The 24,280-nt window shown below is 50.1% G+C and overlaps 1 protein-coding gene across 5 annotated transcripts in view; it reads left to right on the top strand.

Moving 5' to 3' along the window:
* actn4 (actinin, alpha 4) overlaps positions 1–20,044 on the top strand; it is a 41,384-nt gene extending 21,340 nt beyond the window's left edge. The window contains exons 2-23 of one of the 5 annotated variants that reach the window (XM_070969967.1): positions 4,899–5,013; positions 5,485–5,604; positions 6,871–6,957; positions 7,820–7,907; positions 8,586–8,664; positions 8,804–8,885; positions 9,605–9,690; positions 12,228–12,320; positions 12,416–12,541; positions 12,624–12,728; positions 12,812–12,959; positions 13,300–13,450; positions 13,549–13,657; positions 13,931–14,071; positions 14,184–14,366; positions 14,508–14,642; positions 14,933–15,112; positions 15,251–15,397; positions 16,478–16,558; positions 17,216–17,281; positions 17,773–17,931; positions 18,090–20,044. In XM_070969967.1, coding sequence (XP_070826068.1) covers positions 4,899–5,013; positions 5,485–5,604; positions 6,871–6,957; positions 7,820–7,907; positions 8,586–8,664; positions 8,804–8,885; positions 9,605–9,690; positions 12,228–12,320; positions 12,416–12,541; positions 12,624–12,728; positions 12,812–12,959; positions 13,300–13,450; positions 13,549–13,657; positions 13,931–14,071; positions 14,184–14,366; positions 14,508–14,642; positions 14,933–15,112; positions 15,251–15,397; positions 16,478–16,558; positions 17,216–17,281; positions 17,773–17,931; positions 18,090–18,248 — 2,640 coding nt within the window. In that variant the 3' untranslated portion in view covers positions 18,249–20,044. Of the gene's footprint in view, positions 1–4,898; positions 5,014–5,484; positions 5,605–6,870; positions 6,958–7,819; positions 7,908–8,585; positions 8,665–8,803; positions 8,886–9,604; positions 9,691–11,034; positions 11,121–12,227; positions 12,321–12,415; positions 12,542–12,623; positions 12,729–12,811; positions 12,960–13,299; positions 13,451–13,548; positions 13,658–13,930; positions 14,072–14,183; positions 14,367–14,507; positions 14,643–14,932; positions 15,113–15,250; positions 15,398–16,477; positions 16,559–17,215; positions 17,282–17,772; positions 17,932–18,089 lie in introns of all 5 variants that reach the window. The other 4 variants (XM_070969965.1, XM_070969964.1, XM_070969966.1 and 1 more) reach the window with 4 other exon arrangements.
* Positions 20,045–24,280: the final 4,236 nt, after the last annotated feature.

Genomic DNA, 24,280 nt, shown 5'->3' with positions numbered 1-24,280 from the left:
AGGGCAATGGATCCCTTCTCCTTTCCTTTTCAGTATTCTGCTCAGTCGTAGGAGGTTTGCAGGTTTGTCGATGCTTCATTCAAAAATTAAGATGCGCAGCAGAAGCACAGCTTGGAGGACGAACGCTGCTGCCAGATTCATTCAAACCACGCTGGAAAGGTGCAAACTGTCTCTCTGCAGCATCTCCACGGCAGGCGTCGAGCTCCAGCAGCGACGCGCTTCATCACTTCATAGAATCTGGACGAAGGAGCGAGATGTCAAACAGTTGACCGCATCTAGATCCATTTAACATCTCGGCTGTGTGAAGAGAGTGTGTGTGCAGCCTGTTTACGGTGTGTGTGTGTGTGTGTGTGTGTGTGTGTGTGTGTGTGTGTGTGTGTGTGTGTGTGTGTGTGTGTGTGTGTGTGTGTGTGTGTGTGTGTGTGTGTGTGTGTGTGTGTGTGTGTGTGTGTGTGTGGGTGGACCTTGGCTGTGAGAGTGTGAGATGTGCTGAGAATACATGAAGTGTTTAAAGACCTTGAATAAGACGTGTGGCTTGACGGTTTCAGACCTTTTGTGTAACCGTCCAATCAGCTCATGGATTACTGTGACGTGGTTAAAAAAAAACAAACACAAAATCCAGAAACAGCCGACTGTCAGTGAACTCATCACGAGAGAAAAAGGGTGTGTGTGTCGAGAACACACATGCACATACACGCACACGCTGCTGACGTCACGCAGAGAATCCGAGGCAGTTGAGCAATAACGTTGTGTTCAACCTGGCTCATTCTTCCCAGGTGCAGCGAGACACACCCTTACCTGCGTGTGTGCGTGGGTGTGTGTGAGTGTGTGTGTACACTCTCAGGTATACATACAATTAAGGTGCGTATGTAGTCTGGAAATTGCACTTGCATTGTGAAATTGGGTGTGGAAATAATTGTCGTGTATGCATGCTGTAGATAGAGCTGCACGATATGGTGTGTGTGTGTGAGTGTGTGTGTGTGTGTTACTGCTTGCATGTTTGCATTTTGGAGTTTAAAGCTCAGCTCAGTTCCCCTCTTTCAAATGAATGATGAACCTTTACCTTTGACCCTGCAGGCCCAGGTAGAGATCAGGGTTCAGATCACACTGGTGACTCTCCTGCAGGTGTGTGTGTGTGTGTGCGTGCGTGTGTGACAGCAGATCAAACAGCTGACCCCAGCAGACTCCGTCAGGCTCCGTCGGGCTCCGTCTCTTCTCCACACTCGCAGCAGTAAAGCAGAGGCGGTTGTATATCTGCGATGGGAGGAGACCCGTTGGACAACTTAATCACTTCCAGACGCGCTCGCCGTTTCTCCCGAACACAAACAGCAAAGATGTCTGCCTGCCGAGGACCTGAACCCTGGTCCCGGACCCCGTGGTCCCCCTTTGGAAGCAGCACATTAGCACTTTACTGCCTGCTGCTGCTTTGAAGATTTCCAATTTGATAGACAGTGAGAGACGTGAGACAGATCTGCGTGGACGGTGGGCACCCCCCTCGAGACCCCCCCATCCTGCAGCACACACTGATGCTGCAGCAGAGACCTCGTCCCTGCAGGCTTTCACTCCGTTACAGCTGCTGGTTCAAACAGAACAGATGTGTCGGGGCGATGTTGGTGCGCAGAGCCAAAGGGAAACTTGTAACTGCCTCGTGTTTACTGAGCAGCCGTTTACACACAGCTTGAAGTTTAATGCCAGGAAGCTGTAACGGGATTAAACTGCAGAGTTTGAGCTGCTGATGTGTAAAATGACCAAAAGCAGCTTTAAACACACGACTGCAGGTTGAGGTCAGACAGATCAGAGCAGGGTCCTGCTGCTGTGGTAACAGAGGATGTTCTAACTGTGCCTACAGAGGTTACGCAACAGATACGAGAGGATAAGAGCCGAGCTTCACGCTCAAATGTAAACCTTCTTAACACTCAGCCTGCTCCGCTCTGTCCCACGCGGCCTTCGGCTTGTTATCTGTGTCCTCAGCTCAGGTTGGAAATCCTCTCCTCTGAACCGTCTGATCTGATCTGTGTGGCCAACACACAGCGGCCACACGGGCAGGTTTAACAGGCTTCGCTGGCTCTCGTCCCGTTCAGTCGCTCCCTCCAGGAATTAGGGTCACTCCGCTTCTAATTCGGTCAGTTCAACACACAGATTAGAATTAAAACTGGAACTCTTCTGACGTGAAAGTGGCTTAAATCTGAGAGCTGATATTTCCATGAAAGCAAAACTTAACACTGAAATAAGTCTCCTGACGTCGAGGGGAACAGACTTTGGTCAACAAATTGTCAGGAATTTTTTTTACAGCTCAATAAAGGTCAGTCCACGATGGATGTGGGACAACTTGCCTGAGAAGTCACATGAAATCAAGTCAAAGGTAGTTTGATGATGTTGCATGCTAATGCTAATGCTAATGCTAATAAATTAACTTCCTTAGCTCAGTCAGCGTGTTGTATGAAGGACCGTAGCGTGAAGAGGAAGCGTCCTCTGCTCTGCCGTCCAGGCGGCGTGGTTCAGTGAGTCTGAGCCGTGTGTGCATGTCTGCACCAGTTCCAAACACGGCAGCGCCGCACCTTGTTGTACCTGAGTGACATAAGCTGGCCAGAGGCGTGCTACAGAACGGGAGCTTCTTGTTCCTCGTCGTCACAGACCAGAGCGCCCGGGCCTCGCTCACGCCCTGATGACGGCAGGCCGAAGCGTCCTTGAGACGCAGGGTGAGGGTCTGACCTCTGACCTTGGAGGGAGGGGCTGCCGTAGCGTGTTGTGCTCCAGTCCCCCGGGCGCTCTGCAGGCCTCAACCTGTCGCTTTGTTTTGCACGTCATCGCTCCCGGTGGCACCGATCGTGTTGCAACACAGCCGGCGGTTTCAGTGAAGCTGCTCTCTGACACAGTTTACATTCCTCAGCCTGCGTTTTAAAGCGAGCCCTCGCTCTTCCTCACTTTGCTGTTTGGGTGTCTACCTCATCGTAATTTAAAACACAAAGTATTTTATTTGGCTCCGACTGGGACGAGGACACGAGAAAAGGCTCGTGCAGTAAAAGAGAGGTGGACATGATTTTACATTAAGTCTGTGGACGAGAGACATGTGAGACAAAGACATCTGCTGCAGTCATGCACACGCAGCTCGTCTGGCGTTCTTCCCTGAATAAACCTGAATGAACGCTGTGAAATCCATCGTGTCGTTTGAGTAAAGCCAGTCAGGCGAGAGGAGTGTGTGTTTATTCCAGAATAAGTTCTCACAGATACAATGAGCCGCTGACGCTCCCCTCAGCCGCCGTCTGTCATGTGGTGACGCGGCTCCGCTCTGATTGGCTGCTCTGTGCTAAACTGAGCTGGGACTTCCTGTCATTGCACTGCCGCTTCCTGCTGCATTATGGTTTACTCTGAGAGTGTGTGTGTGGTAGAGGGGGCTGCTCTCCCCCCCTGACTTTGTGTGTGTTTGTTTATGTGAAATGGACCCCCCCTCCCGCTTCTCCTCAGTGTGTGTCCTGCTCAGAGAGGGAGCCCTCTATATATAATTGTGTGTTGGGGGAGTTGGGGGTTGGTGCTGGGCCGTCCGGGGGAGGGTCACAGAGCGAGAGCGGGCTGAGGGAGGGCACGGGGGGCTGAAGGGTGCCATTATCCCGGCGGCTCAATGGGCGCTTTGTGCCGGTGGCCGCGGTGGGACAGTGGGGAGCGGGGCAGGGCGGCGAGCGGCCCTGTCATAACGTTTGTGGACACGCAGGGCAGGAGAGAGGCGGAAAGGAGGAGGAGGCGTGAGGCTGGAGCTCGTTCACGTCAGCCCAACAGAGTCTGAAAGTGAGCTGACTTTATCTTTATCACCCAGACACATAAAACACAGCTCGTGTCTTTGTGTGTTCCTGCTGGGAAAGAATCCACTTCCTCCTCCTCCTCCTCCTCCTCCTCCTTCCTCCTCTCGGACATTCCTTCCTTCCTTCCCTCCTTCCTTGAGTTCACGTTGATTGAACTTGAAAGCTTTTACAAGTCAAAGGAGAGACGCTCACGTGATTGGACGCTGGGAAACGAGGCGTTTTGTCGGGCAGCGGCGTCCCTTGGCGTGCGGGCAGGACCTTCAGCGTGTATTTTGGTCACTTGGCATTTTTACACACTTCCTCTAAATTATGTAACAATTCAGAAAAAAAGTGTTTTGACGCGCTGATTGATGATGTGCCGTCAGTGTGGCGTGACAGAGCTCGCAGAAAACAGGCCCGTGCCTACCTCAAACTCCTTCAAAATAAAATGATTCGAAACACATTTTGTGAAGAATGTCGGCTAACCAGAAGCACAAAAACATGGATTCCAAGCAGCTTTTGATGTGTGTGATTCTGTGCTGCTGTGTGTCTTTCCTCAGACGTCTGTTTGTGTTTTGGTCTGATAGTACGAATATCACAGCTGCTCGCTTTGGCTCCGGCCGGGTTTCACCGTCAGCGGTGACGTTTCTTTAACATGAACGTCAAACATCTTCTGCGTCAGAACTGTTGTTTAATGTTGCTCCTGCTGAGTGTGAGCGTTTCCATCATTACCTCCTCTGTTGTTCCTCTGTGTTGCCTTCACATTCTTTGTGTTCTTGCATAAATTTCAGAGATTGTGTAACAAGAATTTAAGAAAAAAACAGAATAAGTTTCTCTTGAGTCGTGGCCGAGGTGGAAACTGGCCCGGCTGTCTCAGAAAGTGGGCGTTTTCATGTTAGCATGCTTTGTTTTATCCAGCGACACATTTTCACTTTTGAGCCGTAAAGTTGGAATTGTTCACTTCTGCCGCTTCCTGTCTTATCAAAGCCGCTGCCCGACCTCCCTTCCTGTCCATTGAATTTCATGTTCTTTAGTTCTGTGGTGGTTTTTTTGCCACGAAAGCTGAAAAAACATCACGTCCCAGCTTTGAATGATCACCGCGCCTCTCCTGTTTGTGTGCAGACGTTCACGGCGTGGTGCAACTCCCACCTGAGGAAGGCCGGCACGCAGATCGAAAACATCGAGGAGGACTTCAGGGATGGACTCAAACTCATGCTGCTGCTGGAGGTCATCTCAGGTGAGTCATCTGTCGCTGGAGTCAGCCGAGAAGGAGGCTCAGCAGCCAGTTTTTAATGAACCTGAGAAGATACGAGACGCACGCACTCGCATGTCAGCGAGCTTTGATTTCCAGAGCTGCCTCTGAGCTGTCGATCAGACTGAGAAACGTTTTCAGATGTCAGAGATGCGTTCAGGGTGTGGTCGCTCAGCCTCAGCTGCATCCCATGCGGGAACACCCCGCTGCGGATCTGTCGATGGCGTGTGACGGCGTTCCTCTCGAGGTTTCCTGCCTTTAATTGCAGGTTGTAGCAGGGAAGCTGTTGTGGCTGGTGTCTCAGAAAATCATTTAAGCTGCTGTTGTCCCTTAATGAGATTCGACTTGCGTGTCACTTCATGACATCCCTGCTGTGACTCTGCCTGTCCTGACTGTGGTTCTGCTGAGCCCGTGGAAACACACTAACTGTGCGTGTGTGTGTGTTTATGTCTGCAGGCGAGCGGTTACCCAAGCCTGAACGAGGCAAGATGAGGGTCCACAAGATCAACAACGTGAACAAAGCCTTGGACTTCATCGCCAGCAAGGGGGTCAAACTGGTCTCCATCGGAGCAGAGGGTAAGCATGGACGCATGCTCTTCATCATGAGCTGCAGAGACTGTGAACGTCCACAGAGCTCACAGTGGAAACTACCACCTCAGTCACTCGTCGTAATCCCTCTTAGAAATTTAATCCCAGTGCAAGAAAGGAGCTTTCATGTAGTTTTCATAGTTTAGCGGTTAGCGGTCTCCTGCCTCTCCTCCATCCTGCTGATTGAGGACAGAGGTCCAGGGCTTGTGTGTGTTTTTATGTGTGTGTGTGTGTGTGTGTGTGTGTGTGTGTGTGTGTGTGTGTGTGTGTGTGTGTGTGTCAGGGTCAGTCAGAGGACCGTGACCTCTGTCCCACTCTGTCAGGACATGCGAGACATTCCTGCAGCGTGACACTGCTGATACTGACAACCACTGAACACGAGCTTGTTCTAACTGTTCACACTCTGCACGTCGTCCACACGCACACACGCACACACACACACGCACACGCACACACACTCATTCTGGCCCTCTGTAAAAGCAGCCCACTAAAGGTCATCTACTGGAAACAGACGGAGAAAAACGCTGAAGTAGCAGAGGAAGAATTGAGGGATGGGGGCGATGAGATGAGAGAGGAGGTCGTCCTCTCTGAGAGCGTTTGAAGAGACACGTTAAGCCTTCCTTTAGTACATCCAGGGTGGTGAAACCTGACCTGTGCTAATCCTCAGAACATGGATATGTAATTAGACGTGGAGCACGCTGGAATGAAAGCGATGTGGGACAGACTGACAGCTGACAGTGAGAGTGAGACTGACGAGCTGGAGGATGAAGCAGGTGAAAGCATGAAGGGACTGTGTTTGAGGTATGAGAGGAATCTGAGGCGCGCTACACGCCTGCCTCTGACATATCATCACACAGGGCTGACAGTCCCGCTCTATGTGTTCATTAACCTGCCAAACATCTGCGGATCGTGGTGGGAACGCTGAGATAACCATGTTTGACAGTCCGGTTTCAGTGCACCAGGTTGTAAATATGTGAAGCTTAATGATTTGACGACGTTCACACATCTTCAGAGCACGAGGAAAGTCGTTTTTCACATGATTAAGCTGCACAATGGATGAAACAGTTGTCTCACAAGCACCAAGGATTGAGTTAATTTTCTGAGAGAAATCGTTGTAAAAGTGTCACACTTGAGCAAAAGCTGCAGCTTTGCGTGTGGGAGTGTTTGGCTTCATTACACCAACGAGCGGATGTAAGAGTTTAAAAACAGGATTTCATGCATCAATCGATGTGACTTTTTGCTGTCTTTGTGCAGAAATCGTGGACGGGAACACCAAGATGACCCTGGGAATGATCTGGACCATCATCCTCCGCTTCGCCATCCAGGACATCTCTGTAGAAGGTACGACTTCCTGCACTTTGTTTGCATGAACGCGTCGAGATCAGCGGCTCAGCAGAGACCAGCTCCGCTTTCCGGGATTAACCAGACCTGCAGGAGTCTGTGGGGTTTACACACACGTGCAGATGTGCATTTGAGAGTGCATTGTGGGAAGTAGAGTGGAAGAAGAACAAGGCTGCACACACACACACACACACACACACACACACACACACACACACACACACACACACACACACACACACACACACACACACACACACACACACACATTATTATTACCACTTGGTTTAGTCTGCAGACAGCCGTCACAGAACCAGTCCAAGGTGACGACTTCACATCGGACCAGCAGTCCAGAAACTGTTTCCTGCAGCATGAAACCGTCCCAAAGCTCCAACGCTGATGTGTCGACACTTCAGCACTTCAGTTTTTCATGTTTGCGTTTGTTTTGCCTGATGAACGTCGACTGCAGGGACTCATCGCTCCTCAGTCGGAGCTGTAATGACGCCGCGGTGTTAATTCAGAGTGCCTGTGTTGAATTAGCTCTGGTGGGTGTGGACCTCGTTCAGGAATATGGAGTCGTATTTTTTTTGTCCTCCGCGTTGGTGACTGATGTTTTTCTGCTTCATGCAGTAAACAAAAACATGCTGGTGTTTTGACTGCAGCAGATCGTATTTAGTGCCACATAAACTCTGCTGCTTATTGCGTCTGCGCCGTTAATTAAAGTCCTTAATTCAGTGTAATGAGGAGGCATCGCAGACTGACCCAGACCTCCTTTTCTCCTTTCACTCCTGCTCCTGCTGCTCCTCTCCTCTCCTCTTCTTCTCCTCCTCTTCTTCTGCTTTCACCGTCTTCCTCATTGCAGAGACCTCTGCGAAGGAAGGTCTTCTTCTGTGGTGCCAGAGGAAGACCGCTCCCTACAAGAATGTCAACGTGCAGAACTTCCACATTAGGTAACACACACACACACACACACACACACACACGGGTCATTAATGTTATTCTTGGATTAAATATTTTGGAGCCATTTTTCAACACATTTAAAGACCTCGAGGCTGGAAAATTCCCTTAAAGAGCTCAAACCCTGATTAAAGCTCAGTTTATGTTCAGCTGCTCTGATCACAGCTGGACGGCAAACTGGCCAATATTTAAAAAGCAGGCGTCCTCAGCGTGACCACATGCGCTGATGTGTGAGTAAATATTGTGTGGAGTTAGTATATACTGATAGATGAGGTGTCACCGTGAGCTAACACTGGTTAATGCTGAATGAAAGCTCAGAGCTGGCTGAGAGTACAAAACACTCCCGACTGTAGCTGCTGTGCAGACACGTCGCCCCCTGCTGGAGGATCGGGAACATGTCATGCTCTGTGCAGAGACAGAGGACATGATTTTTGTAGAAGAAGAAGAAGAAGAATGAATTTCTCACTTTGCACCAGTTTCCTGTCGTCACCTTAATGTGACTTCCTGTTTCCTGTTTGTAATTTAAACTCATTAAAAAGGTGTTTTACGGTCCTCTGAGGCCAGCAGCCGTCACGCAGCTCGAACAGACTTTGTGGACGGCAGCTGGCGGTGATGACGGCGTGTTACCGTCTCCCTCCGCCCTACGCTCACCTGTTCTCTCTGTCCAACAGCTGGAAGGACGGTCTCGCCTTCAACGCTCTGATCCACAGACACAGACCCGATCTGATCAACTACGACGGCCTCAGAAAGGTACAGACGACGCTCACAGACCTGCTCTGGTCCAGCCCAGATCCAGATCTTTGAAGTCTTTGAGGCAAACCAGATGATAAAACCTAAACGAAGCTAATCCACATTAGCAAGTTGTCTAACGCTGTGATTGGCTGTTTAGGATGACCCAGTGACCAATCTGAACAACGCCTTCGAGGTGGCTGAGAAGTACCTGGACATCCCCAAGATGTTGGACGCAGAAGGTAGGCTGTGTTTGAGGGTGGCGTGGTGTCGCGGCTCGTTACGGGCTGCGATCCACGCCGCGTCACCTGACCGCTGTCCTCATTCACATTCATTGTTCAGCACTGACACCGTTTCATGGACAGTTTGTGTTGTTTGCAGGTCCAAACGCTTCACTCTGACACCAGGTCAAACTGATCTGAGTGCTGTTTGCAGCGAACATGTAAACATGTTCTCACGTCTGTAGGAGCCAATAGAATTAGAGTGTGTGTGCAGACTCGCTGTAACGCCGACTGAACACCACCCCCATGTTATATGAGCTGCTGCAGCCAATAAGAGGCTGTCGTCCCCGGGATGCATGCAGCCTCCGCCCCCCCTTCGTCCCATCATTCCTCCTCTCCCTCCTCCCACGCTCTGAATCTGTTAGTAACTGTACACCAACACGAGCGCTGAGGGCTGATTTTTTTTTTAACCTCCGTCCCTGCTGACATGTCTTTAGTAAACTGTCCGTCCTGTGTCCGTCCTCTGGCGTTCGTCTCGTTCTGTTTGCTCGTGTCCGGTTTGGATCATCCTGTCTGGCTGTTAACGGCTATAGCAGCTTGTTAAACGTGTGTCTGTGTGTTTGTGTGTCAGCCTGTTGTCATATGTGAGTGTACGTTCCTGCGTGTGTGTGTGTAATCACATGTCCACTGTCTGCCTGGATGTGTGTGTGTCTTCATAACCACGGTCTCCCCCCTTGTAGACATTGTGAACACTGCTCGTCCAGATGAGAAAGCCATTATGACTTATGTGTCCAGTTTCTACCATGCCTTCTCTGGAGCACAGAAGGTACCTCTGACCCCGACCTTGACCTTTAACCCCTGTTACTAACAAGGTGCTGCTTTCTGTCCAGCATGGCCTCGCTCTCTTGACAGCGCTGCTAAGCCCTGAGCGTCAGCAAGGACACTGGATGTGTTGGGACACACACACACACAGATGCTGATGGTGGGACTGTAATGGTGAAAGCAGTAAATATTCTGTCCACAGCGGATGAAAGCAGCAAAGTAAAAGACGAAGCGGCGAATGTGCCGCCTCCGCATCGGTTAGAGCCGTGGCTCTTTTTGCTTCCTGTCCCCTGAAGTGAAGCCGTGTCTCCTTACGACCCCTCGCCGCCGGTTCGATGCGTCTGCAGGTTTTTTTAGTCGACGAGTTTCGGAGGATTGAAGACGTACAGTTGCTCACAGGATGGAAGATGATCTGATATGTTACAGCCTCAGAAATGTCTGATTAGCTCTTCATCAAGAGGATGACTCACCTGCTGACTCTCCTCTAATTCTCTGGTCTACTCCTGTTGTTTCTACCCTCCCATCTCCTGTTTCTCTCCTCGTCCTCGTCCTCCTCCTCTTCCTCCTCCTCCCCCTCCCCCTCCCCCTCCCCCTCCTCCTCCTCCTCCTCCTCCTTTCCTCTCCCTGTAGGCGTCTGAGAGGAAGCCGGTGATGCGTCTCTTGTTTTGCTCGTCTTCCTCTAATTAATTTTCTGGCCCATTCAGAACTTGTTTGTGTGTCTGTGGTCTCAAGAGAGGGCCGTGTGTGTGTGTGTGTGTGTGTGTGTGTGTGTGTGTGTGTGTGTGTGTGTGTGTGTGTGTGTGTGTGTGTGTGTGTGTGTGTGTGTGTGTGTGTGTGCATGCGTGTATGTGTGTGTAAACTTGTTCCAGCTTGTTCTTCTTCTTCGTTCTTGAGTTATTCACATGGACTTAGTTTCTACACTTTGTAAGTTTGGACTTTCAGTCTGTTGAAGCTGCAGATTTTCTGCTTCCTCCAGCATCGTCCTTCACGCACCGACGCCTCAGATCACACTGAAAAAGCTTTTTTGGAGACTTTATTCGTCGTCTGGTCGGGTTAAATTAGCGGTGAAAAACCTGAAGATCTGCTGTGTGTGTTTGTGTCCCGACCTTGAACTTGTGGCTCCAGTGTCCCTCAGCTCTCGTCCAGAGGACACTTGTCCTCCTCAAGGATGGTAGTAGGAGGAACCTTGAAGCTGTGGATGTAAAGAGTGCGGCGTCCCTCCGCCCTCCTGCCCTGTCCTCACGTCCTGCAGGGACCATGTATCTTTGGGTAGCTTTGGCTTCACTCTGCCTCTCTGTTTCCCTCTCTGTCCACCTCTCTGTCCCGCTGGGTGCTGGGCGATGCATAGACATCGTGGGTACGCTGAGGCCGGATGAGAAGGCCATAATGACCTATGTATCCTGCTTCTATCACGCCTTCTCTGGCGCACAGAAGGTGAGCTCCTCACGCTCCAGACTCACACTAACACCCGCCAGAGTTTCCATCAGCCGTCACACGAGCTTCTCAAGGTTTATTCCAGAGGTTGGGAATTTAGTGAATATCAGACAATGGGTCAAACCACAGGAATATACCATAATATATATTCATAAATCCAGCTACAGCAACAGTTTCATGATCATTGATTCTCTCTCACATGGTTATGGAAAGTTTTGGAAAGTCAGGAAATATTTACACATCAGGACCATGATGGGAACTCTGGAAAAACAACAACAACAACAACAAACGCTCTCTGAAGCTTCTGTTTCGGTGCTTTGGACATCGACTGTGTTTCCCCAAAAGGGCTTTATTTACTCAACGCTCTGGACTTAAAGTCCCAAACTCACGCCGGCTCGTCCTGCTGACGTGGTTTTGGGACACCAGACCTGTCCTTACTGTGGGAAACACGGGTCGATGTCTCTTCAGTTTCTCTTCAGCTATTAACACCTCTGAACTCCAAATGTTTGTTTTCTGATGTGATGAATATGTCTGTAATGTTTTCAAACAGCACAATCATCATTTCTGACAGAATGAATGAAAAGTGGGAGTTTAAGTGTAGAACATGTCAACCTGAATCCACGTGTCAAAGTCTGTGTACTGTGCTTGTTATTCCAGCGGTACAGTAGTGTAATGTCCTAAGCAGAGCCACCGATGTGGACTACAGCGCTCCACGGACCTGTAACTAGACGTACGAGTGACTCCCGAGTTGTGCCGGGAGACGCATGGAGCTTTAAAACACACAGACTGATTGTGGCGCACTGAACTAACCTCAACCGCTGGAGCATGTTTTTATCAGTCAAATGCCTGAGTAGTGTTTAGATGTACTCCCTCTCACTGCCTGTGTGTGCGAGCAGAGCCTTGATTATGCCGACAGCGGCGGTAAAAGTGGAGGCACTAATAAAAGCAGCAGACACTTCAGTTTGTTTGAGACTTTAAAACGCAGCATCTGGTTTGGACATAAGCAGCTAAAGTGAATGTTGTCATTAAGCTTTGAGCACCGTGAGTGATGTCACCACGTGTCATCCAACCACTGTTAGCACCACTCATCGCTCTGTTTCCCGATAGGCCGAGACAGCCGCCAATCGCATCTGCAAAGTGCTGGCTGTCAACCAGGAGAACGAGCAGATGATGGAGGACTACGAGAAGCTGGCCAGTGATGTGAGTTCAGCACCTCGCTGAGCGGACTCTGCATCGTCCTCGTGTCGTGGAGAGCGTCACATTGATTGATGTTTCTGTTTCGTCTCTGCTTGCAGCTGCTGGAGTGGATCCGTCGTACCATCCCCTGGCTGGAGAACCGAACCCAAGAGAAGACTGTAAACGACATGCAGGCCAAACAGGAGGACTTCAGAGACTACCGCTGTGTCCACAAACCACCCAAGGTCTGCGAAGCCCCCTGCTCTCGTGCTCTTATATCCAGTATAGTCGCCGACGCTGTGAGCTGACTGTCCTTCCTGTCTCCAGGTCCAAGAGAAATGTCAGCTGGAGATCAGCTTCAACACTCTGCAGACGAAACTGAGACTCAGCAACAGACCTGCCTTCATGCCGTCAGAGGGACGCATGGTGTCCGTAAGTGTGCAGCGTCATTCCTGTGACAAAACCCTGACCTGTGAGGGATTCATGTCGGTAACTCTCTGTCTGTTCGCTCTCAGGATATCAACGGAGCGTGGCACACCCTGGAAGGAGCGGAGAAGGGCTACGAGGAGTGGATCCTCAGCGAGATCAGACGTCTGGAGAGACTGGAGCACCTGGCAGAGAAGTTCCACCAGAAGGCCGCCATCCACGAGTCCTGGACCGATGGTAGGCTGCTGTTCTACTGCACGCACGCACAAACGCACGCACAAACGCACGCACAAACGCACACACGCACACACAAACGCACACACACACACACAAACGCACACATACACACACACGAGTCATCTCTCAAGCACGCATCTTTCCTCAGGTATGCTGCTGTGTTTACTCTTCATCGTGAGTCATCCAGGTGGAAACTGCTGAAAGGTTAAGTGAATGAATCGATGGTGTGTGTGTGTGTGTGTGTGTGTGTGTGTGTGTGTGTGTGTGTGTGTGTGTGTGTGTGTGTGTGTGTGTGTGTGTGTGTGTGTGTGTGTGTGTGTGTGTGTGTGTGTGCGTGCAGGTAAGGAGGCCATGCTGACTCAGAAAGACTACGAGACCTCCACCCTGTCAGAAGTCAAGGCGCTGCTGCGGAAACACGAGGCCTTCGAGAGCGACCTGGCAGCCCATCAGGACCGAGTGGAGCAGATCGCCGCCATCGCACAGGAACTCAAGTAAAGACAGACAGCATGAGGTCACAGGAAGTGCTTCTGCCGCTCACTCGTGTGTCTGAGCGTCGGCTGTAAACTCTGCTCTCCTCTGTGTTTTCCAGCGAGCTCGACTACTACGACTCCGCCAGCGTCAACGCTCGCTGTCAGAAGATCTGTGATCAGTGGGACGTCCTGGGAGCGTTCACCCAGAGCCGCAAAGAGTCTCTGGAGGTACGAAAACACGAGCGAACACAGGGAACGTGTGAAATACAGAAATGCTGCAAGTAGCACAGTTTCCAGAGGACACTAAAAGGTGATGCGCACGGCTGAGGCTGTGACTCCTGGATTTATGGAAGTGAAGGCTGACGAGCGAGTCCCAGCTGTGTTTTTGTGTGTTTAATAATAAAGAAATCAGTCAAAAACAACATTTTCCACACAGTTAAATATCAAACAGATATTGAATCTGCAGCACTGAAGAAACATTTCAATCATGTCTTCCTGCAGAGGACAGAGAAGCAGCTGGAGTCGATAGATGAGCTTTACCTGGAGTACGCCAAGAGAGCGGCGCCCTTCAACAACTGGATGGAGGGAGCGATGGAGGACCTGCAGGACATGTTCATCGTCCACAATATTGATGAGATCCAGGTATCTGAGGACTGGACAGTATGGAAGTGTGGTCCACACGGGTGCAGCACACGAAGCCACGTAAACTACGTCCGGCATCAGCTAAAAGCAGCCGTGTGTTTTCCTCCTTCAGGGTCTGATCGCAGCCCACGAGCAGTTCAAGTCCACTCTGGCAGAGGCCAACAAGGAGCGGGAGGCCATCCAGGCCATCCAGGCCGAGGTGCAGAAGATCGCCCAGAGCAACGGCATCAAGCTGAGCGGAGCCAACCCCTACACCACCATCACGCCCGAGAGCATCGACAACAAATGGGAAAAGGTAGACTGCCCCTGTGCTTCCTCATCGAGGGGGGGTGTTCTGTTTGACACGCCGGGTGATCGCAGCCGCTCTGTCACAGTTGTGTGTTTCTAATTTCTGTATGTCGTGTGTGTGTGTGTGTGTGTGTGTGTGTGTTTGCAGGCGATGGACATGGTGCCGCAGCGTGACACCGCCCTGCAGGGTGAGCTCAACAAGCAGAACTCCAACGACACGCTGAGAGCCAAATTCGCCACACAGGCCAACACGGTCGGCGCCTACATACAGGCCAAGATGGAGGTAAGCTGTCAGTTCAGCTGCTCGCCGCTGAGCTGCGTGCACAGCTGCGTGGTGTTTGTCGCAGTGTTCAGTCCAGCGTTGTTAAAGGCTGAGCTCATAGAGGAGCTTTGGTGATGGGATGGTCATAAACACGTTCAGTGTGTCCTCACACAGGTGAGAGTCCTCCTGGGCTGCTGCGTGGGGTCGTCTAAAGATCTCACTGCTGCTTGTGATGGCGGATGTCCTTTCTGAAACGTATAAACTTCAGCTGTAGGACTGAGACGATGGTGACTCTTGTGTTGGCGTTGCAGGAAATTGGCAGGATATCCATCGAGATGAACGGCACTCTGGAGGACCAGCTGACCAGCCTGAAGGAGTACCAGCAGAACATCGTGTCCTACACGCCTGAGATCAACACGCTGGAGGGATACCACCAGCTCATCCAGGAGGCCCTCATCTTTGATAACCAGTACACTCCCTACACGATGGAGGTAACACACACGCACATGCACTCTTTTGTTTTGTGGTTGGTTGTAGCTGCATGCTGGAGCAGTTTTGTGCACATGAGCTTTTTCTTATCCTAACGTCTCCTCCTCCACCTCTCCTTTTCCTCCACCCGCTCCCTGCAGCACCTCCGTGTGGGATGGGAGCAGCTGCTGACCACCATCGCCAGAACCATCAACGAGGTGGAGAACCAGATCCTGACGCGTGACGCTAAGGGCATCAGCCAGGAGCAGCTCTACGAGTACCGCGCCTCCTTCAACCACTTTGACAAGGTCAGGGGCCCGAGCTGGGGGCCACGCCTTGTTCATTACACTGCTTTACTTGTACTGGAGTTGGGAGCTAAGCAGAGTTTTGTTTTTCTTCGTTGGTGTTGAACATGTTCAAATGCACAATTCTCATATGCATCAGTCATACTGAGGCATGCGTGCATGTCGCGTCATCAGTAGATGCTCATGTAAAACACCTCAGTGACGATGCACCAGAAGGAAAAGCAGCTCTTAAAGCAAATCCTGTTTTTTTCATGGCATATACGTCGTTGATAGCTGTGCATTTTGTCCAGAGGTCTTGCTGATTCTAGTGGCTTGACCTCCTGCAGCCGTCTTGTGTTTTCATGTTTAGCTGTTTCTGTATTAATGTGCGACATGATTGAATGTTTAGACCTTACAAGGTGGAGAGAGACGAGCCAACCGTGTGAGTATCCATCCCACTGTCTGCACACAGGCGAGCACATGTGGGGAGCACGAGCTGCGTCATCGTCTGTTCAGAGACGAGCGCAGTGTGCATGCTGGGATACAGTGTTTTTATTGGTTCACAGTGTGTGCAGTTAACCACATGCACTTCAAACATCCGAGCAGCTCTTGTGTTCGCAGTCTAAATCCTGCAGACACACACTTTATCCTGAATATTCATGCTCACGTTAAAGGCAGACAGAACATTTTGTTAGTGGGTGAGCTCAGTGAGACTCAGAGGATGGACAAAGCTCCACATGTTGCCAGCTGTCGGCGTGTCGTGGTTGTTCGACGGACACCGCCATCACTCACATCTCACGCCACCGTGTGTGACTGATTCATGCCACTCGGTGGTTCACAAACACTCCAGGAGTCTGCTGGTCATCCCTGTGGTCACTCACTGTCACTGTGTGTGTGTGTGTGTGCGTGCGTGCTTTGAGTCTTGTCCAGCTGTGTGTGTTGACATCGTCTAAACATCCGTCTGTCTGTCTGTCCCTCCATCCTTCACGTCTTCATCTCCTTGCATGCTGTGGATCACACGGTCTCCATCCACCACCATCCCGTGTTGCGATTGGTTCATCCTCATGACGTGGCGCTCTGTCATTGGGTGTTGGCTGATCTCAGGACCACAGCGGGGCCCTGATGGCCGAGGAGTTCAAGGCCTGTTTGATCAGTCTGGGCTACGATGTGGAGAACGACAAGCAGGTAGGAGCTCGAGGACGCGGCGGAGGGAGAGGTGGCGTTCGTCAGGCCTCGGAGCAGCAGAGCAGAGCCGACGTGATCTGTCCGATTAGGATTAAAGTATTGATTATTGATGGTTTAATCTCCTTCACACGTCCACTGGGGGGCACCAAAGTCAGGCTTTTTATTTTAGTGCTGTCCTGCTCGCTGGTCGCTCGGCGCCGCTGCTGCTCTGAGGCACCTGATGAGCTCCAGGTCAGACAGGGTTCAGTCCGTCAGCATGGAGATGTCGTGTCTCCGTTTGTCCACCGGGGGTCTCTGTCGCTTTGTGCTGCTTCAGCTCGACGGGGCCCTCTGAAAGGCCCCCGCCCCTCGCCTGTCTGTCTGTCTGTCTGTCTGTCTGTCTGTCTGTCTGTCTGTCTGTCTGTCTGTCTGTCTGTCAGGTTTTTCTTTGCTCAGACTTTCGCTGTTAACTGTTTGTGCTTTTTTATCTTTTTTCCACCTCCCTGATCATCACCACTCTCTCTCTCTGTATTTCTGTTCATCACCTGCTCCTGTCCTCTCCATCTCTGTCTTTTCATCCCCTCATCCGTCCTCTCTGCTGCTCGTATCTCTCTGACTCCACCCCCCCCCCCCCCACCCTCCACCCCCCCGGCCTGTGCTGTGCTGTGGCGCCCACAGAAGCGATCAGGACAGATGGTCTCAGATGATTTCCGGGCTCTACTCATTTCTACAGGAAACAGCCTGGTACTGCTGCTGGCATGATGCTTTCACAGGGTGTCCGCAGGTCCAACGCTGTGCTAATTCAGTCCACTTCAAAGCCTTAACAAATTCAAACCACAGCAAGTCCAATTTTTCTAATTATCACTAATATAATTATTTACATCTACTTATATTTACACATTTTGTTGTTAGGACAGAAAGTCCACCTGCAGACACTCTGCTGTCTCCCTGCTCGTCTTGTTTTGTCACGTCTGTGTTTCGCTGCATTTTTTTTCTGTGTCCTCTGTGTCCTCACCTGTCTCATATCAGCCAGTGATCATGTTGTGTACCGTGTGTGTATGTGCATGTGTCAAAGTGTGAAACCTCAGGACCGCCATCACGTCTCTCACGTCTCCTCGGCGGCTCGGTCTATTTCATGGCGGTCCTGACGTTTTACACACGGTCCGTCTGCGTCTTCGTGTCCGAGCTCAAAGCGCCGTCTCTCCCGGGTTAACCTGTCATCTCTCGGTTGCCAGGGCGACAGCGAGTTCGCTCGCATCATGGGCATAGTGGACCCCAACGGCAGCGGCGCCGTCACCTTCCAGGCCTTCATTGACTTCATGTCCAGGGAAACGACCGACACGGACACAGCAGACCAGGTCATCGCCTCCTTCAAGATCCTGGCCGCTGATAAGGTGAGTGTGTGTTTAAGCCATGAAGAACACTTGATTTTTCCAGTTTACTTTGTCCCTGCTGGCCACCATAGCGCACCAGCCAATTCTCAGGTTTGTCAACCTGTCAGGTGAACCAGGAAGTAACTCGCTCACTGCTCCTGCTTCTCTGTTCCCATCAGAACTTCATCACGGCTGATGAGCTGAGGAGGGAGCTTCCTCCCGACCAGGCGGAGTACTGCATCGCCCGCATGGCGCCCTACACCGGGCCCGACGCCATCACCGGAGCCCTCGACTACATGTCCTTCTCCACCGCCCTGTACGGAGAGAGCGACCTGTAGAAGAGGCGAGAGGAAGAGGAGGGCTGGACAGATGAGGGAGGGAGGGAGAGGAGGAAGAGGGGAGGGAGGAGATGCCAGGAATGGAGTGTTTGGAAGAGTTTGAGTGGTGGTTGTGAGGTGTCCCTGCGTGTGCCGGTTTAGAAATCATCAGAATCTTTCAGACTGAGCTTGTTGATTGAACTGTAGTTAGCTTTGGCCTCCGCCGAACGTTTTCCAGCTCCGTTACGTGGCGATCAGATGGGGAGTAATCCAGGTTTTTATGAACAGGCATATCCAGGGGCAGCTGTGGCACAGGGGGGCAGTTGCTCTGTAGTGTGGGTCCTTAGCTTCACCCTCTCTGCCTTTGTGGGGTCAAACAGGGGAGGGACAGGGGTCAGGACTTGGGGGACACAAGCTAATCTGATACTTATGCTAATTTTTGTTTATTATAATTTTTTCTTCTTGCCACGGGGTTTGGGCGCAGGGGGGAGGGGGGGTGTGACGTGGCGACTGGCGAGGTTTGTGTATTAGATCCTAGAGAGATATATGCTGCGGGGTCAGGAGGGTGGGAGGGGGGTGTTGACCAACCAGAGATGAAAAGACATATTTACCCATAATTCCCATGTTGCTGGATAAGGTGACCCGTCTAACCTCAGAGCTTTTCCTCCTCCCGTCTTTATTTCTTTTTTCGTTTATTTTGTGGAGCAGCTGGGTGGGTGGCGGGGTCGGGTGGGAGGGCGGGACTCAGCGCTGTACATACTTATTTTTCCAGTGCGAAGAACGACTCACGCGGTCCCGGCTGTAGAGAATAAGCGATCGCAGGCGCGCGGAGCAGTTTCACCAGTGGGCAGGTTTGAGCTTCCAGACGCCACGAAGCGAGGCGACCGCACCTGAACGCCTCGCCTGTATAATCCCATGACAGCCAGGCAACAACATAATCATCCACAAATATTTGCTTCTGTGAAACTATTCTTGTCCTGGGGGGGGAGGGGGGCATCAGGTGCTTATTTAAATACAAAACTATACATTTATATGATAGACTGTAGTAGTGAGAGTTAGTCCAGTTTTATATACCAGGAACACATTACACACACACCACGTGTCATGGATGCATTTCATTGGCTGAACAAAGGTCCTCGCACTTCCTGGATTTTTAGGGTTGCCATGGTAATGCACAGTGGACAGATCCCCATGTGACTTTTGGAGAAATAGTGGAAGTATTGAAGTAAACGTGCCTGTCGATCCCTCTCCCTCTCTCTCTCTCTCTCTGTTACTCTCTCCCTACCTCGCTCTCCCGCCCCCCCTCCTTTGAAGAAAAGGGAAAATTTAGTGCGAGGAAGGAGGGAGGGGGAAAGATGGGGGGGGTCTTTATGTAAACATTCCATTATGTGCAAATAAAAAATATTAAAAAGAGGAAATTGTCATGTAAACAACTATGCAATCATAATGTGTTCAATATCTGAGTTGTTGGGGGGGGTGGGGGCCCTTCTGAGGAGGCCCCCTGTCTAAATTCACCAGGATCACAGGTTTCTCCAGCGTTTGTCGGCTGTTAGAGGGAGAGGAGGGGGGAGACGGGGGAGGGACAGACAGGGAAGGAACTGAGGAAACCAAGACGGACCAAAAGCTTGTTTCTTTTTTTTCCTCTTTCTCTTTTTTCCCTGCGAGTTTGGAGAGAAATGAACTCTGGAATTGTGATTTTCCTTTTTTTGTACTCTTTAATATCAAACCTTATCTGCTGTACTGGAAGCTGCAACGCATTCTGTCTCTAATGATAAGTGAGTTTCACAAAGCACACATAAAAGTTTCCTTACAAAATACCTCCGCTGGTCTGCGCGTCTCTTTTCTCGTGTCTGAGTCCTGATTGAATGTCGTCTTTTGGGCACAGCCTCAAAGTTTTCACCTTGTTTACAAAATTATGCATTAAAGAAAACAATTGTGAAATGCGGAAATGGCAAAAATCCTGATTAATTGGCTAAATTGTGATTTTTATCTTCACTGGAAGATTAAAATGAAACTGTAAAGGAGGTTAGAAGAAAGAAGCTGAGCAGGAAACACGGGATGAAGGTTAATGATGAAGTGGAGCAGTCTGCTCCGAGAGCGCAACTTTAATTTATATTTCAGAATAAATGTCAAATCAAAAGTTAATATCACAAACTTCTCTGTCGCACATAAATGATTCAACATGAAGTGACGAAACGAAGACTTTCTGCCATAAAAACAGAATTAAGATCACTTGAGTTGAATGTTCTTAAATTGTGAGTTTGAGGAAATAACCACGCTCGCGCTCAGGTCACGTGACTCAGGCTCTCTAACGTCACTCAATCTACGTGTAAGAGTTTGCGTAAGATGCGCTAAACATGACGCTCTGTTGCGCCATTTCATCCCTCTTCAGTCTGTAGCTCACTCTGGGTTTGTCCTCCAGCTTTCAGGAGTTATTTAAAGTGGAATAAAGTGACGTGTGCAGCTCACAGGTGAACCACCGCGAGCGGTACACCCGTTTCTGGCACGAGGGGTGGAGACAGGCAGTGCCGCCTTGGGGCATCTCGAGACCATCGACCAACAGCACGAGCGGTCTGTCTCTCTCCAGACTTCATCCTCATCAACAGACAGTCCGCGGCCGCCGCGCGCGCGCGCTGCGCCGCCTCCAACAACAGGGAGCAAAGAGCGCGCGGCCACTCCTTCTCTGGCACGCTGTGGCTCGCGCTCACCTGCAGCTGCCGCGCGCTGCTCGTCCTCGTGCTCTGACAGCGGTAGGACCTGCTTAGGGAGCCTGGAGGTTCAGCGGGGTTGTTTGGTTAATCTGATGTATACTTTTATATTGATGAGTACTCGTTTAGTGTACTAAAACTTCACTATACTCGTTTATTTACAGTCAAAACTTGTGTGTGAAAACTGTGAATTTAGTTTCGTGCGTGTTAAAGCTGTTAAATGTGGAAGTACTTTTTTAAGCATGTGAGGGATCAGATATTCTAGCAGTGACCACCTTCTGTGAAGGTTTTGGCTTAAGATAATTGATAAATGAAGCACTCAGAGGAAAGCCAAAGTACATGCGGGCTTAACTGTGTAAAAATACCTTTAAAACCTGATAGAAGTACTTCTGTATATTGATTTTGAGCTACTCGCCCTCAGCTCTGATTGGACCCTATTTATTTAATTACAATGAGATTTATTTTCCACTGATGGAGGCGTCTGTAATTATTTCCTTTCCCTTCCCTTTAAAAGCCCGAGGAAGCTGTAAACCTCGAAAGCTGAAAACACACATTACAGGGCGGCAGTGCAAACTGGACGAAGCTGAAAGCGAGCAAAATAAAGTTCAGAGTGAAGTTCAGCAACGAGCTTCATGAATGAAACGAGTCCTCACAGCTTTCTGACTGTCCAAACTTTGTAAGGTGTAATAAGTGTGTGTGTGTGTGTGTGTGTGTGTGTGTGTGTGTGTGTGTGTGTGTGTGTGTGTGTGTGTGTGTGTGTGTGTGTGTACACTTGCCAGTCTGTTTAGGGACTGCAGTGTTACACCTCAGTGCCTTTGAAATGCCGCTTTTCAGTGACTTTGGTTTTAATCAGACTGAACAGACTCGACAGCAGAACTGCTGCCGTTGTTTTGGTTATTCTGCTGCATCAGAGACAATATTGATTTTCAGGATAAAGGGATTAATCTTCATGTTTGATTAGAAGTTGTCCCGTGTGTGTGTGGACAGCAGGGTGACAGCAGCCCACAGGACTAAACCATAAACACACACACACACTGCTGCCAGGTAAATATTGGAGATGCTGCTCAGGTGAAACGGACAGGTGTGTGTGTGAGAGAGAGGTGAAAGTGAGAAGAAGTACATCTCTAATATATTTTAACAGTATGCTCGAGTGGATATCAAATGCATAAACGTGTTTCCATTGCTCATACAGTCAGTGGCCACTTTATTAGGTACCCTTGTGCGGTCTAATGCAGACCAATCCGACAGCTCTGCCGTAGCAGTGAATGCAGCCTCACTAATAAAGGAAGATGACAGACATCCTGTGTGTGTGCAGACAGTCCTCGGATACGCTCAGCCTGACAGGAGGAGCGTTTCATCCCAGAATGCACTGCAGACGGCCCCGTGCAGGTCACACCTCTCCAGGCTTCTGCTGGTGTGTCAGGGTGGACACGTCTGCAAGGTAATCAATTGATCAGTCAGTCGGTCAGTCGGTCGGTCGGCTCTGTGCCTCTCAATCGATTTGTACATGCTTCCTTTTCCTTTCCCTCTTCCTCTTCATTCTCCTCCTCCTCTCATTGGACAGCTATAATTATACACTGACACAGAAGCAATTCATCTTAATCATCCAATTTTACAGCAGTTACTGCCTCTGCTCCTCAGGTGGGTTCCGCTAAAGGAAACGCACAGAACAAATCAGAATGAATTGCAGTTGGACTCTTCTGCTCTCCAGAGCTTTATCAGCCTTATTGACGCTCAGCTGCTCACAAACCCCTGAGAGGAAGGAGGAGTCGATGCTTTTCTTTGGTTCACTGATGTCAGGGAAGATCTGCCTTCGCTGACTGGAATTAATTAGAAAGTATTTATGTTCATCAGGCTGTTTAGCAGGGAACTTCTCCTACGAGGACAAATCTATCAAATCTACACCAGCCTCAGACATCAGCCGCAGCTCCAGATGTTGTAAACACTAACATCTGTTTACAGCGACACTTTATGAATACATGAACAAAGTGAAACCTTTGGATCAGCTGAGACCAACATGAATTCAAAACAGGGACAACAACACAACACTTGCCACTTTATTAGGTACACCTAGCTAAACCTCATACGTGCGTCGCTCCATGAAGGTTTCTGCTCTAAAGACGTGTTCACTTCACTTTATGCTGGTTTTGGAGGCTGTAGTCTGCGGTGCCGCCTCAGCGAGGATGGAGCGGGGGTCACCGCTTTGTGAACACATGATTACTGCAGGGGCTCAGGAAGACTGCAGGAAACTGTACACACAGTTTGTTTTACACAGCTGATGGTGGAGGAGCTCAGAGTCTGCCTGGGCTCTGAGGTGGGCCGCATCCAGGTGTGTGTGTGTGTGTGTGTGTGTGTGTGTATGTGTCCCAAATGACTGTAACCTAACACACCTTCTAACACAATTTGATAAATATCCCTCTTTTCAAACAAGTAGTGAACCCACTGTGCACGGCACCTGGCTGGAGCCAATCAGCCTCGTTCAGAGCAGGTGCAGCAGCCGGCATGGCTCCGCCTCCAGCTGGCGCTCAGAGCGGACCTGCTCATCTGTGGGAAACTCATTGGTAATGTTTCAATTAGCCAAGATGAAAGATTCCTGAACATGTTTAATGTGCCAACTGGTTATTTAAACTTCTGGTGAAAATGTACAGTTTGCTGTTTTTACTCATGTGAAAATTTAATGCTGTCAGTCGAGCAGAAGCTACAGATTACTGCAGCAGATTATACATCAGTTAAAAAAAATGCTCAGCGTTTTCAGAGGTCCAAAGCTCTGGTCGAGCAAAGGTCAGCTGGCTTCGCTTTCTCATCATGGGGAGACAGAGGTTAAATTGATTTCAGTGTAAAGGTAATTAATTCATTTTCTCTCTGTCTCAACAGGACGATTGACGGATGCCACGTCCCCTGTCCTCACCACCTCGCTCTCACCCTCCAACGTTCTGCTCATTCATCCGTAAAGCTGTGGAAATGTCATCGCTCACGTCCTTTCCATCCAACACTGATTAAAAGACAAACATGAATACCATCAGGTGTCCTCACTGTCATTCTGGATCACCTTCCGGCTCTCTGGGGTCCATTATTTGTCCTTTTCTTATCTCTCTCCCCCCCCCCCCCCCCATAGGCTGCATAAAACACAGCGACGACGTGCTGAACACTCCAGCTTCCTCTGGCATTACTGATGCTTTAATAAATGTATTTCTTCCACAACAGACTGAGTATTTGCAGACATGCTCAGTCAATCCACCATCTTTGTCTGATGCGTCCTTCCTTCCTTCACTTCCCTCCTCTCCTTATTTTCCAAGGCTGTCTCTGAATCCTTTCCTTTCTTTGCATCCTCTTTCCTTTCACCCT

Source organism: Chaetodon trifascialis, chromosome 9 (genome assembly GCF_039877785.1).
Source record: "Chaetodon trifascialis isolate fChaTrf1 chromosome 9, fChaTrf1.hap1, whole genome shotgun sequence".
Classification (NCBI taxonomy): Eukaryota; Metazoa; Chordata; class Actinopteri; order Chaetodontiformes; family Chaetodontidae; genus Chaetodon; species Chaetodon trifascialis.
The sequence above is the reverse complement of the archived record's forward strand: the minus strand, read 5'-3'. Positions and strand labels throughout refer to the sequence as shown.